Source organism: Oncorhynchus clarkii, chromosome 2 (assembly GCF_045791955.1).
Source record: "Oncorhynchus clarkii lewisi isolate Uvic-CL-2024 chromosome 2, UVic_Ocla_1.0, whole genome shotgun sequence".
NCBI classification, from domain to species: Eukaryota; Metazoa; Chordata; class Actinopteri; order Salmoniformes; family Salmonidae; genus Oncorhynchus; species Oncorhynchus clarkii.
Genome location: NC_092148.1, coordinates 2,143,566 through 2,158,594, shown reverse-complemented (window position 1 = coordinate 2,158,594; position 15,029 = coordinate 2,143,566). Strand labels below are relative to the sequence as shown.

At 44.3% G+C, this 15,029-nt stretch overlaps 1 protein-coding gene across 1 annotated transcript in view; it reads right to left on the bottom strand.

Annotated features, from left to right (window-relative positions):
- LOC139419375 (F-actin-uncapping protein LRRC16A-like) overlaps positions 1-15,029 on the bottom strand; it is a 211,833-nt gene that overhangs the window by 6,668 nt on the left and 190,136 nt on the right. The window contains exons 30-36 of the mRNA XM_071169322.1: positions 11,157-11,223; positions 10,304-10,515; positions 8,704-8,813; positions 6,738-7,209; positions 5,870-5,912; positions 4,619-4,867; positions 1,663-1,818 (exon numbers count right to left, since the gene is read on the bottom strand). Coding sequence (XP_071025423.1) covers positions 1,663-1,818; positions 4,619-4,867; positions 5,870-5,912; positions 6,738-7,209; positions 8,704-8,813; positions 10,304-10,515; positions 11,157-11,223 — 1,309 coding nt within the window. The remainder of the gene's footprint in view (positions 1-1,662; positions 1,819-4,618; positions 4,868-5,869; positions 5,913-6,737; positions 7,210-8,703; positions 8,814-10,303; positions 10,516-11,156; positions 11,224-15,029) is intronic.

Genomic DNA, 15,029 nt, shown 5'->3' with positions numbered 1-15,029 from the left:
AGCAAAATTATTTATTATTATTATATTATTATTTGTGCCGTGGTCCCATAAGAGCTCTTTGTCACTTCCCACGAGCCGGGTTGTGACAAAAACTCACTTATTCTTATGTTTAATAAATAAATGTATTGTATGGTGTGTGTGTGGCAGGCTTATAATGATGACAACATCATTGTCATCATTGTTGTCATGACAACATTTGAGAGTGCGCTGACCCTGGTGCTTAGAGGGGGTATAGCTGGAGGTTGAACGTTTGAAGGGGTACGGGCCTATAATAAGTATAATAATCTCTCTATGAGGAAAACCACAGAGATAAATCCTGGCCTATCTCTCTATGAGGAAAACCACAGAGATAAACTCTAGCCTATCTATCTATGAGGAAAACCACAGAGATAAACTCTATTCTATCTCTCTATGAGGAAAACCACAGAGATAAACTCTAGCCTATCTCTCTATGAGGAAAACCACAGAGATAAATCCTGGCCTATCTCTCTATGAGGAAAACCACAGAGATAAATCCTGGCCTATCTCTCTATGAGGAAAACCACAGAGATAAACTCTATTCTATCTCTCTATGAGGAAAACCACAGAGATAAATCCTGGCCTCTCTATGAGGAAAACCACAGAGATAAATCCTGGCCTATCTCTCTATGAGGAAAACCACAGAGATAAATCCTGGCCTATCTCTCTATGAGGAAAACCACAGAGATAAACTCTAGCCTATATCTCTATGAGGAAAACCACAGAGATAAACTCTATTCTATCTCTCTATGAGGAAAACCACAGAGATAAACTCTATTCTATCTCTCTATGAGGAAAACCACAGAGATAAACTCTAGCCTATCTCTCTATGAGGAAAACCACAGAGATAAATCCTGGCCTATCTCTCTATGAGGAAAACCACAGAGATAAATCCTGGCCTATCTCTCTATGAGGAAAACCACAGAGATAAATCCTGGCCTATCTCTCTATGAGGAAAGCCACAGAGATAAACTCTATTCTATATCTCTATGAGGAAAACCACAGAGATAAATCCTGGCCTATCTCTCTATGAGGAAAGCCACAGAGATAAATCTTAGCCTATCTCTCTATGAGGAAAACCACAGAGATAAATCCTGGCCTATCTCTCTATGAGGAAAGCCACAGAGATAAATCTTAGCCTATCTCTCTATGAGGAAAACCACAGAGATAAATCCTGGCCTACCTATCTATGAGGAAAGCCACAGAGATAAACTCTAGCCTATCTCTCTATGAGGAAAACCACATAAATAAATCTTAGCCTATCTATCGATTAGGAAAACAGTAATCTATGAAGGATTAATGATATCTATCTATAAGACAAAGGCTACGTTCAAAATGACAGTTTATGAGACGATTCACTTGGAATAAGATGGAATGGCAATCTTAACAAAAATGGAGTCAAGATTGAGTTGTAACTGTGATTGTGCATTTGTTCTATGCAGTAAGGATAATATATTCTGGTGTCCGACACATCTCTCTCTCTACTGAGAACAGATACAGTTTGAGGGAAACAGAGGCCTGCGCTTTAGGGCTAAATAGCCTCTCCTTCCAGGCTTCCTCAAACGCAAAGTGATGAACGACACCTGGAAGTACGATAGTGTGTGACTAGGTCTGTTCCTACCTGGATGGGTAAAGGTAACCTACCTGCCTGAGCGGAGGGGTTTTTGTTGCTCCCCGTGCCCCCCAGTAGAGGACTGCCCTGCCCCTCCTTGTCCTTGTCCAAGGGGACCCTCTTCAGGCTGTAAGGCAGCATTGCCCCCTTGGGAGACACATTCCCTCCAGGAGAGTCACAGACCTCATCTGGCAGACAGAAAGAGAACAGGTATTAGAACTACACCCAGGTTTCTATTGTCCCAAATCTAGGACAGGTGTGTGTCAAATTTACAGGTTAAGATATATCATTTATTGTTGTTTACGTAGTTGATGACTGCGACAGGAAGCCAGATTAGTTGACATCCTAGGTGAAGATCTGTGGTCTATTGAAAGGCAGAAGGTGTCCAGCCTCAGACCCCAGAATATTACTATTACACTATCACTAGATCTTTAACAGATGTAACATCCAGGAGCTAGATAGTTCTAGATCTTTAATATCCAGGGGCTAGATAGTTCTAGATCTTTAATATCCAGGGGCTCGATAGTTCTAGATCTTTAACATCCAGGGGCTAGATAGTTCTAGATCTTTAACATCCAGGGGCTAGATAGTTCTAGATCTTTAACAGATGTAACATCCAGGGGCTAGATAGTTCTAGATCTTTAATATCAGGGGCTAGATAGTTCTAGATCTTTAACAGATGTAACATCCAGGGGCTAGATAGTTCTAGATCTTTAACATCCAGGGGCTAGATAGTTCTAGATCTTTAACATCCAGGGGCTAGATAGTTCTAGATCTTTAATATCCAGGGGCTCGATAGTTCTAGATCTTTAACAGATGTAATATCCAGGGGCTAGATAGTTCTAGATCCTTAACAGATTTCACATCCAGGGGCTAGATAGTTCTAGATCTTTAACATCCAAGGGCCTGATAGTTCTAGATCTTTAACAGATTTAACATCCAGGGGCTAGGTAGTTCTAGATCTTTAACATCCAAGGGCCTGATAGTTCTAGATCTTTAACAGATTTAACATCCAGGGGCTAGATAGTTCTAGATCTTTAACATCCAAGGGCCTGATAGTTCTAGATCTTTAACAGATTTAACATCCAGGGGCTAGGTAGTTCTAGATCTTTAACATCCAAGGGCCTGATAGTTCTAGATCTTTAACAGATTTAACATCCAGGGGCTAGATAGTTCTAGATCTTTAACAGATGTAACATCCAGGGGCTAGATAGTTCTAGATCTTTAACAGATGTAACATCCAGGGGCTAGATAGTTCTAGATCTTTAACAGATGTAACATCCAGGGGCTAGATAGTTCTAGATCTTTAACAGATGTAACATCCAGGGGCTAGATAGTTCTAGATCTTTAACAGATGTAACATCCAGGGTCTAGATAGTTCTAGATCTTTAACAGATGTAACATCCAGGGTCTAGATAGTTCTAGATCTTTAACATCCAGGGTCTAGATAGTTCTAGATCTTTAACAGATGTAACATCCAGGGGCTAGATAGTTCTAGATCTTTAACATCCAGGGGCTAGATAGTTCTAGATCTTTAACAGATTTAACATCCAGGGGCTAGATAGTTCTAGATCTTTAACAGATGTAACATCCAGGGGCTAGATAGTTCTAGATCTTTAACAGATGTAACATCCAGGGTCTAGATAGTTCTAGATCTTTAATATCCAGGGGCTCGATAGTTCTAGATCTTTAACATCCAGGGGCTAGATAGTTCTAGATCTTTAATATCCAGGGGCTCGATAGTTCTAGATCTTTAACATCCAGGGTCTAGATAGTTCTAGATCTTTAACATCCAGGGTCTAGATAGTTCTAGATCTTTAACAGATTTAACATCCAGGGGCTAGATAGTTCTAGATCTTTAACAGATGTAACATCCAGGGTCTAGATAGTTCTAGATCTTTAACATCCAGGGTCTAGATAGTTCTAGATCTTTAACAGATTTAACATCCAGGGGCTAGATAGTTCTAGATCTTTAACAGATGTAACATCCAGGGTCTAGATAGTTCTAGATCTTTAACATCCAGGGTCTAGATAGTTCTAGATCTTTAACAGATGTAACATCCAGGGTCCTCCATACCACAGGAATGAAACTAAAATAGAGTATCAATCTGTGTTATGTAAATGCTCCATACTCTACCAACAGGGCCTAAAATGAACACACGCCACCTGCCAGATGTGAGTCTATCTCACCAGCCACTGTGGAAGGGAGGTTGGCTCCACAGTGCGTTTGGGAATAAAAAATAGTCAAGTATTATCACATTTATAGTCAAATAAATGCTGCAGTAGCTGTTTTCAAAGTATTTTGGGGCCATTTTGTTTCATAGCTGGTAAATGAATTGCACAAAGTCAAAGAACTGCAAATCCTATATAGCCTATTCCACCTCGCGCTGCAACACTGCCTGGCTGGGGGTGAAGAGCTGAGGGAAATAGTCATCTTTAGAAGCGCTGCGGACAAGGCCTAAAAGTTGGTCTAATTTAACTTGAAACTGAAGTCTACTGAAGAGAGACTTTATCCTTGTGTTTCTTGACTATTTACGTGGTTTTGTTTCACCATGTTTGTTTTTCTATGTTTGAGTTTCAACAGCTAGAGAAGAGAAGACAACGCCTCTACTAGTCAGACCCAATCTCACAGGCACTAACATGACTGACATCACGCTACCACGGCAACCTCCCGCCCTTAAAGGGAGTAAAAAAATAATGATTCGATAAACCACATTAGTTACTTCTTACTAGTAATATATATATGTGCTGTTTAAGAAGCATTACAAAGAAGGCTCGTCTGTTTTTGTGTGTGTTTTGTTAGTGTAACTTTAAATTAAATAACAACATTTTGGCTGGTAGATTATTTTTATCTACCTGCCCCAGTGGCTGGTGGACCAAATGTTATACCCTGTCTACCAATTCTCCTGGCTGTTATCCATACTAATGGAAGGATATAAGAATATCTAGTATATCTGTACATCTCAATGCTCCATATTACAGGCCTACCTATGCTCCTGCTACTGCCGGTGCGCGGCTTCTGAAGGATGGAGGGTCGGGCAGCGAGGGCTGGCTTGGGGCCCTGAAGAGAAGGCTTAGGACTGGAACTTAGGACTGAGGTAATGCGGTTCCTAGGGACCGTCTCTGGTTTGGCCTCCCCACCACGAGGGCTCTTCTCTGGGGAGCCGACCACCACCACCCCCTCTGCCTTGGAGCCACCTGGAGACCTGCTCTCTGTTGGGATAGGCTGGCCCTTCACTGCTCACACACATAGTCAAATCAAAATGTTCTTTGTCACATGCGCCGAATACAACAGGTGTAGGTAGACCTTACAGTGAAATGCTTACTTACAAGCCCTTAACCAACAATGCAGTTTTAAGAAAAATAAGTGTTAAGAAAGAATTTACTAAAATAAACGGAAGTTAATTTAACATTTGTTTTAATAGATAAATAACAAATAATTAAGGAGCAACAATAAAATAACAATAGTGAGGCTATATAGTTGGACACACACGGTCATTCACGGGATGGGAAATGATGTAAATATATCACTAGCCACTTTAAACAATGCTACCTTATATAATGTTACTTACCCTACATTATTCATCTCATATGCATACGTATATACTGTACTCTATATCATCGACTGTATCCTTATGTAATACATGTATCACTAGCCACTTTAACTATGCCACTTTGTTTACATACTCATCTCATTTGTACATACTGTACTCGATACCATCTACTGTATCTTGCCTATGCTGCTCTGTACCATCACTCATCATATATCCTTATGTACATATTCTTTATCCCATTACACTGTGTACAAGACAGTAGTTTTGGAATTGTTAGTTAGATTACTTGTTGGTTATTACTGCATTGTCGGAACTAGAAGCACAAGCATTTCGCTACACTCGCATTAACATCTGCTAACCATGTGTATGTGACAAATAAAATTTGATTTGATTTGATTTGACACACAGAAGGCAACAAGTCACACAAATGATTCACAAACGATTCACAAATGATTCACAAAACAAGTCTTCTGGTTCAGTCACTAACTTGTGCTAATAACTTCATTACCTTCAGTCACATGCAAACACATGCATGAGTTCATGTCCAAGATAAGCTTCAATTTGACCGTCTAAATCAAGGCAGTCAGGGGGAATCAATACACATCTGTGGTTCAGGAAATATGGTCTCCCACGTGATGTGATTCCCACTCTGTAAACATAAACAAGCCAGTAGAGATGCACTCACCACTGCCACTGCTGTCTGGACTGGACGACTGGTCATACTGGTCCTGGGGGAGACAGACAGACAACCCTGGGGGTTCAGTCACAGCATCTACTATAGATCGACCTACTAATAGTGTGGACGTTACTGTCTCCTATCGACTTAGCGTCCCAGCTTGCTCTTAGAATACAATAAGTGTTGTGCTGTATTTATTTCCAGCAGCAGGTGGCGCTGTAGTGTAACAGAGTGACTGGGCTGAGGTCCAGCCATTCAGCTCAGCACCATGACCCCGCCAACAGATGGCACATGACAGGCCGCTTGGAGTTAGCCAAAAGGCTCCTAAAGGATTCTCAGACCATGAGAAACAAGATTCTCTGGTCTGATGAAACCAAGATTGAACTCTTTGGCCTGAATGCCAAGTGTCACGTCTGGAGGAAACCTGGCACCATCCCTACAGTGACGGTGGCAACATCATGCTGTGGGGATGTTTTTCAGCGGCAGGGACTGGGAGACTAGTCAGAATCGAGAGAAAGATGAACAGAGCGAAGTACAGAGAGATCCTTGAAGAAAACCTACTGAAAATAGCTGTGCAGCGACGCTCCCCATCCAACCTGACAGAGCTTGAGAGGATCTGCAGATAAGAATGGGAGAAACTCCCCAAATGCAGGTGTGCCAAGCTTGTAGTGTCATACCCAAGAAGACTCGAGGCTGTACTCGTTGCTGAAGGTGCTTTAACAGATTAGGGCCTAATTCATTTAATTCAATGGAATGATTTCCTGATTTGAATTGTAACTCAGTAAAATAGTTTAAACTATGTTTATATTTTTGTTCAGTATATAAACCAGTACAGACAGTTACAGTAATATATTACTTTTGGTTCTCCAGCACTGACCTTATGTGATCCGAAGGTCCGTCTCTCCTGCTTGGCCTTCATCTCCGCCAGGAGTCCAGTCCCCATCACCTGCACCCCGTAGCGCCTCCCCCCCTGGGGACTACCCTTACTGTCCCCCTCTGACACCTCATCCATAGAGTCTGGGGTCCGTAGCTCCTCAGACCGGTCTGAGCTGCTGCTGCACTCCAGGGGTTGGGTGAGCTGGCTGGGATGAGTGGGCTGGGTCTTGGCCTCCTTGACCTTGGTTGGTGGTTCTGGAGCTTGGCTCTTCAGGGAGGCCTTAGGGGAGGAAGGCCCCTCGGGGACAGAGGTTACTGGAGCTGGGGTTAGTGCTGGAGCTGGGGTAGACTGGTTCTTCTCTGACTTGTCTTTGTCTGAAGACTTGGAGGTGCGAGACTTGATGAGGTTGAGGAAACCTCCTTTACTCCTCTTCTTCTCCCCGTCCTGGGAGTCGGAACTCTTTAGGGAACGTCTGAGAGGGGGAAGGAGAGAGGGGGGAGTGAGAGAGAGAGAGAGAGAGAGAGAGAGAGAGAGAGAGAGAGAGAGAGAGAGAGAGAGAGAGAGAGAGAGAGAGAGAGAGAGAGAGAGAGAGAGAGAGAGAGGGAGTGAGGGAGAGAGGGAGAGAGAGAGAGAGAGAGAGAGAGAGGGGGAAGGAGAGAGGGGGAAGGAGAGAGGGGGGAGTGAGAGAGAGAGAGAGAGAGAGAGAGAGAGAGAGAGAGAGAGAGAGAGGGGGAAGGAGAGAGGGGGGAGTGAGAGAGAGAGAGAGAGAGAGAGAGAGACAGAGAGAGGGGGAGAGAGAGAGAGAGGGAGAGAGAGAGAGGAGTGATAGACGGAGAGAGGGGGGAGTGAGAGAGAGCGAAAGAGAGGAGTGAGAGACAGAGAGAGGGGGGAGTGAGAGAGAGCGAAAGAGAGGAGTGAGAGACAGAGAGAGGGGGGAGTGAGAGACAGAGAGAGGGGGGAGTGAGAGAGAGAGAGAGGAGTGATAGACGGAGAGAGGGGGGAGTGAGAGAGAGCGAAAGAGAGGAGTGAGAGACAGAGAGAGGGGGGAGTGAGAGACAGAGAGAGGGGGGAGTGAGAGAGAGGGGAGAGAGAGAGAGAGAGAGAGAGGTGAGAGAGAGAGAGAGAGAGAGAGAGGTGAGAGAGAGAGAGAGAGAGAGAGAGAGAGAGAGAGAGGAGTGATAGACGGAGAGAGGGGGGAGTGAGAGAGAGCGAAAGAGAGGAGTGAGAGACAGAGAGAGGGGGGAGTGAGAGACAGAGAGAGGGGGGAGTGTGAGAGAGAGAGAGAGAGAGAGAGAGAGAGAGAGAGAGGGGGGAGTGAGAGACAGAGAGAGGGGGGAGTGAGACAGAGCGAAAGAGAGGAGTGAGAGACAGAGAGAGGGGGGAGTGAGAGACAGAGAGAGGGGGGAGTGAGAGAGAGGGGAGAGAGAGAGAGAGAGAGAGAGAGAGAGAGTGAGAGAGAGAGAGAGAGGTGAGAGAGAGAGGTGAGAGAGAGAGAGAGAGAGAGAGAGAGAGGTGAGAGAGAGAGAGAGAGAGAGAGAGAGAGAGAGAGAGAGAGAGAGAGAGAGAGGAGTGATAGACGGAGAGAGGGGGGAGTGAGAGAGAGCGAAAGAGAGGAGTGAGAGACAGAGAGAGGGGGGAGTGAGAGACAGAGAGAGGGGGGAGTGTGAGAGAGAGAGAGAGAGAGAGAGAGAGAGAGAGAGAGAGAGAGAGAGAGAGAGGAGTGATAGACGGAGAGAGGGGGGAGTGAGAGAGAGCGAAAGAGAGGAGTGAGAGACAGAGAGAGGGGGGAGTGAGAGACAGAGAGAGGGGGGAGTGAGAGACAGAGAGAGGGGGGAGTGAGAGAGAGGGGGGAGTGAGAGAGAGGGGGGAGTGAGAGCGAGAGGGAAAGTTAACCTTTTCAATATAAACATGGCTGAAAGAGCAAGAGGACAGGTAATAGTTCATAGTGATGAGTCGTAACGCTAACTTGGAGTCCATCTTGGTGACCTTCTTGGAGAAGAACTCGTCCACCCCCTCATCAACCCTTCCATGCAGACCGTTCTGCTCTCCGTCCTGAGACGTGGTGCTGCTGATCTGCTGTGAAGTAGGAATACAGGGTTGTTATAACAACATGACAATACAGGGTTGTTATAACATGACAATACAGGGTTGTTATAACAACATGACAATACAGGGTTGTTATAACACCATGCCAATATAGGGTTGTTATAACACCATGCCACTACAGGGTTGTTATAACACAATACCAATACAGGGTTGTTATAACACCATGCCACTACAGGGTTGTTATAACACCATGACACTACAGGGTTGTTATAACACCATGCCACTACAGGGTTGTTATAACACCATGCCACTACAGGGTTGTTATAACACCATGCCACTACAGGGTTGTTATAACACCATGACACTACAGGGTTGTTATAACACCATGACAATACAGGGATGTTATAACACTATACCACTACAGGGTTGTTATAACACCATGACAATACAGGGTTGTTATAACACCATACCACTACAGGGTTGTTATAACACCATGACAATACAGGGATGTTATAACACCATACAGGGTTGTTATAACACCATACCACTACAGGGTTGTTATAACAAAATACAGGGTTGTTATAACACCATGACAATACAGGGTTGTTATAACACCATACCACTACAGGGTTGTTATAACACCATACCACTACAGGGTTGTTATAACACCATACCACTACAGGGTTGTTATAACACCATACAGGTTTGTTATAACACCATACCACTACAGGGTTGTTATAACACAATACAGGGTTGTTATAACACCATACCACTACAGGGTTGTTATAACACCATACAGGGTTGTTATAACACCATACCACTACAGGGTTGTTATAACACAATACAGGGTTGTTATAACACCATACCGCTACAGGGTTGTTATAACACAATACAGGGTTGTTATAACACCATACCACTACAGGGTTGTTATAACACCATACAGGGTTGTTATAACACCATGCCAGATAAAGTACTTCATAAAGTAAGAGAGGACTAGTTGTGTGTTTGAGAACAAGAGTAAAACGTGTTTCTAAAATAAACACCATACTCACTTCCAAAGGTTCTTACTCTGGGGTTGTTGTTAGAACTAAATAACTGACATCTCCCTTACGGACTGTTGCTGTCCTGTTCATTTCCCCCAGCAGTAAAACTCACAGTGGTGATACTCACCGGTATCTTACTGTCCTGCTCATTTCCCCCAGCAGTAACTCACAGTGGTGATACTCACCGGTATCTTACTGTCCTGTTCATTTCCCCCAGCAGTAACTCACAGTGGTGATACTCACCGGTATCTTACTGTCCTGTTCATTTCCCCCAGCAGTAACTCACAGTGGTGATACTCACCGGTATCTTACTGTCCTGTTCATTTCCCCCAGCAGTAACCCACAGTGGTGATACTCACCGGTATCTTACTGTCCTGTTCATTTCCCCCAGCAGTAACTCACAGTGGTGATACTCACCGGTATCTTACTGTCCTGTTCATTTCCCCCAGCAGTAAAACTCACAGCAGTGATACTCACCGGTATCTTACTGGACTGCATCTTCTTGTTCCTGCGAGGCCGTAGTTTGGTGAAGTGCTGCAGCTTCTTGGCCTCGTCTGAGGGCAGTTCTCCCATGGCCCCTGACGGTCTCTTCTCTAACCTCGAGAGGGTAGGAGCAGGGGAAGATGCAGGAGGGTCCTCTGTGTGGATGGGAACATCTTCCAGGGCCTTGTCAAGGTCAAACTCCATCTCTACAAGGTCAGAGGTCACAGGTTATAGACAGGTCAGAGGATTACATACTGTACATGGTGAAAACATTATGAATAAGTAAGCACTTTGCAGTTCATATGTATCATATTTAGTTAATTCATATGTTTATTATCTTACTAGTAACACTATGTAATGAAACACATTTCAAAAAACACATTTCTGCATTTATAAATGAACCTAAAACTAGAGGTATGTTATCTAAACTAGCTCTCTGTCAGAACCTAAAACTAGAGGTATGTTATCTAAACCAGCTCTCTGTCAGAACCTAAAACTAGAGGTATGTTATCTAAACTAGCTCTCTGTCAGAACCTAAAACTAGAGGTATGTTATCTAAACCAGCTCTCTGTCAGAACCTAAAACTAGAGGTATGTTATCTAAACCAGCTGTCTGTCAGAACCTAAAACTAGAGGTATGTTATCTAAACCAGCTCTCTGTCAGAACCTAAAACTAGAGGTATGTTATCTAAACCAGCTGTCTGTCAGAACCTACAACTAGAGGTATGTTATCTAGTTCATTATTTATCAGCTTCTCGTACAGGTAGTAACACAACAACAATCTGTCATGGTCCACATGTCACAACGTTGATCTGATACTAGCGCTCTGCTTGGTCGAGGAGACTCACCGAAGGCACGAGAAACTGGACGGAGCATTCTACTGTGGATGCTTTTCCTCTTGGACTTGGGAGTCATCTGGAAAGAACACAGATATTTACGCATAAGAGACGCCATAACTGCTATGATCAAAACACACTGATACTCAGCCAGCCCTCTTACAGTAGACTGGGATGTCACTTTCAATCCACGGACACAAAACACACTTCACTGAGTGTAATGTGTCAATGCTGCACTTGAATTCAGGACATCATTTCAATACTAGTTTGCGTAAAAGATGAAGTGATCTTTATCTTGTTTAGTTTTTTTCCCTCTCGCTTTTTCGGTTACCAAAACAAAACCAAAAATGAGGACAGAAAACTAACTAACAGGAGATGTGTCCTGCTACATCAATATTAACAGGACAGAACACTAACTAACAGGAGATGTGTCCTGCTACATCAATATTAACAGGACAGAACACTAACTAACAGGAGATGTGTCCTGCTACATCAATATTAACAGGACAGAACACTAACTAACAGGAGATGTGTCCTGCTACATCAATATTAACAGGACAGAACACTAACTAACAGGAGATGTGTCCTGCTACATCAATATTAACAGGACAGATAACACTAACTAACAGGAGATGTGTCCTGCTACATCAATATTAACAGGACAGAACACTAACTAACAGGAGATGTGTCCTGCTACATCAATATTAACAGGACAGAACACTAACTAACAGGAGATGTGTCCTGCTACATCAATATTGACAGGACAGAACACTAACTAACAGGAGATGTGTCCTGCTACATCAATATTGACAGGACAGAACACTAACTAACAGGAGATGTGTCCTGCTACATCAATATTAACAGGACAGAACACTAACTAACAGGAGATGTGTCCTGCTACATCAATATTGACAGGACAGAACACTAACTAACAGGAGATGTGTCCTGCTACATCAATATTGACAGGACAGAACACTAACTAACAGGAGATGTGTCCTGCTACATCAATATTGACAGGACAGAACACTAACTAACAGGAGATGTGTCCTGCTACATCAATATTGACAGGACAGAACACTAACTAACAGGAGATGTGTCCTGCTACATCAATATTAACAGGACAGATAACACTAACTAACAGGAGATGTGTCCTGCTACATCAATATTGACAGGACAGAACACTAACTAACAGGAGATGTGTCCTGCTACATCAATATTGACAGGACAGAACACTAACTAACAGGAGATGTGTCCTGCTACATCAATATTGACAGGACAGAACACTAACTAACAGGAGATGTGTCCTGCTACATCAATATTGACAGGACAGAACACTAACTAACAGGAGATGTGTCCTGCTTCATCAATATTAACAGGACAGAACACTAACTAACAGGAGATGTGTCCTGCTTCATCAATATTAACAGGACAGTACACTAACTAACAGGAGATGTGTCCTGCTACATCAATATTAACAGGACAGAACACTAACTAACAGGAGATGTGTCCTGCTTCATCAATATTAACAGGACAGTACACTAACTAACAGGAGATGTGTCCTGCTTCATCAATATTAACAGGACAGAACACTAACTAACAGGAGATGTGTCCTGCTTCATCAAACCTCCAATATAGACAGGACAGAACACTAACTAACAGGAGATGTGTCCTGCTACATCAATATTAACAGGACAGAACACTAACTAACAGGAGATGTGTCCTGCTACATCAATATTGACAGGACAGAACACTAACTAACAGGAGATGTGTCCTGCTACATCAATATAGACAGGACAGAACACTAACTAACAGGAGATGTGTCCTGCTACATCAATATAGACAGGACAGAACACTAACTAACAGGAGATGTGTCCTGCTACATCAATATTAACAGGACAGAACACTAACTAACAGGAGATGTGTCCTGCTACATCAATATAGACAGGACAGAACACTAACTAACAGGAGATGTGTCCTGCTTCATCAATATTAACAGGACAGATAACACTAACTAACAGGAGATGTGTCCTGCTACATCAATATTAACAGGACAGAACACTAACTAACAGGAGATGTGTCCTGCTACATCAATATTAACAGGACAGATAACACTAACTAACAGGAGATGTGTCCTGCTACATCAATATTGACAGGACAGAACACTAACTAACAGGAGATGTGTCCTGCTACATCAATATTAACAGGACAGAACACTAACTAACAGGAGATGTGTCCTGCTACATCAATATAGACAGGACAGAACACTAACTAACAGGAGATGTGTCCTGCTACATCAATATTGACAGGACAGAACACTAACTAACAGGAGATGTGTCCTGCTACATCAATATTAACAGGACAGAACACTAACTAACAGGAGATGTGTCCTGCTACATCAATATAGACAGGACAGTACACTAACTAACAGGAGATGTGTCCTGCTACATCAATATTGACAAGACAGAACACTAACTAACAGGAGATGTGTCCTGCTGCATCAATATAGACAGGACAGAACACTAACTAACAGGAGATGTGTCCTGCTACATCAATATTGACAGGACAGAACACTAACTAACAGGAGATGTGTCCTGCTACATCAATATTAACAGGACAGATAACACTAACTAACAGGAGATGTGTCCTGCTGCATCAATATTGACAGGACAGGCCCCACTGTCCTATCTGACTGCGTCAGGCCCCACTGTCCTATCTGACTGCGTCAGGCCCCACTGTCCTATCTTACTGCGTCAGGCCCCACTGTCCTATCTGACTGCGTCAGGCCCCACTGTCCTATCATACTGCGTCAGGCCCCACTGTCCTATCTGACTGCGTCAGGCCCCACTGTCCTATCTGACTGCGTCAGGCCCCGCTGTCCTATCTGACTGCGTCAGGCCCCGCTGTCCTATCTGACTGCGTCAGGCCCCGCTGTCCTATCTGACTGCGTCAGGCCCCGCTGTCCTATCTGACTGCGTCAGGCCCCGCTGTCCTATCTTACTGCGTCAGGCCCCGCTGTCCTATCTTACTGCGTCAGGCCCCGCTGTCCTATCTTACTGCTTCAGGCCCCGCTGTCCTATCTTACTGCTTCAGGCCCCGCTGTCCTATCTTACTGTTTCAGGCCCCGCTGTCCTATCTTACTGCGTCAGGCCCCGCTGTCCTATCTTACTGCGTCAGGCCCCGCTGTCCTATCTGACTGCGTCAGGCCCCGCTGTCCTATCTGACTGCGTCAGACCCCGCTGTCCTATCTTACTGCGTCAGGCCCCGCTGTCCTATCTTACTGCGTCAGGCCCCGCTGTCCTATCTTACTGCGTCAGGCCCCGCTGTCCTATCTTACTGTTTCAGGCCCCGCTGTCCTATCATACTGCGTCAGGCCCCGCTGTCCTATCTTACTGCTTCAGGCCCCGCTGTCCTATCTTACTGCGTCAGGCCCCGCTGTCCTATCTTACTGCTTCAGGCCCCACTGTCCTATCTGACTGTGTCAGACCCCACTGTCCTATCTGACTGTGTCAGACCCCGCTGTCCTATCTGACTGTGTCAGGCCCCACTGTCCTATCTTACTGCGTCAGGCCCCACTGTCCTATCTGACTGCTTCAGGCCCCACTGTCCTATCTGACTGTGTCAGACCCCACTGTCCTATCTGACTGTGTCAGACCCCACTGTCCTATCTGACTGTGTCAGACCCCACTGTCCTATCTGATAGTGTCAGGCCCCACTGTCCTATCTTACTGTCTCAGGCCCCACTGTCCTATCTTACTGTCTCAGGCCCCACACGCTCACCATCTGACAGATAAAAACTCTTGTGGCTTGTTCAAAATATGCTTTTCATCAAATTCTGTTTGTGCCAACAGAGTTTTTCATCTCTTGAAGAGATTAAAATGGCCTCAA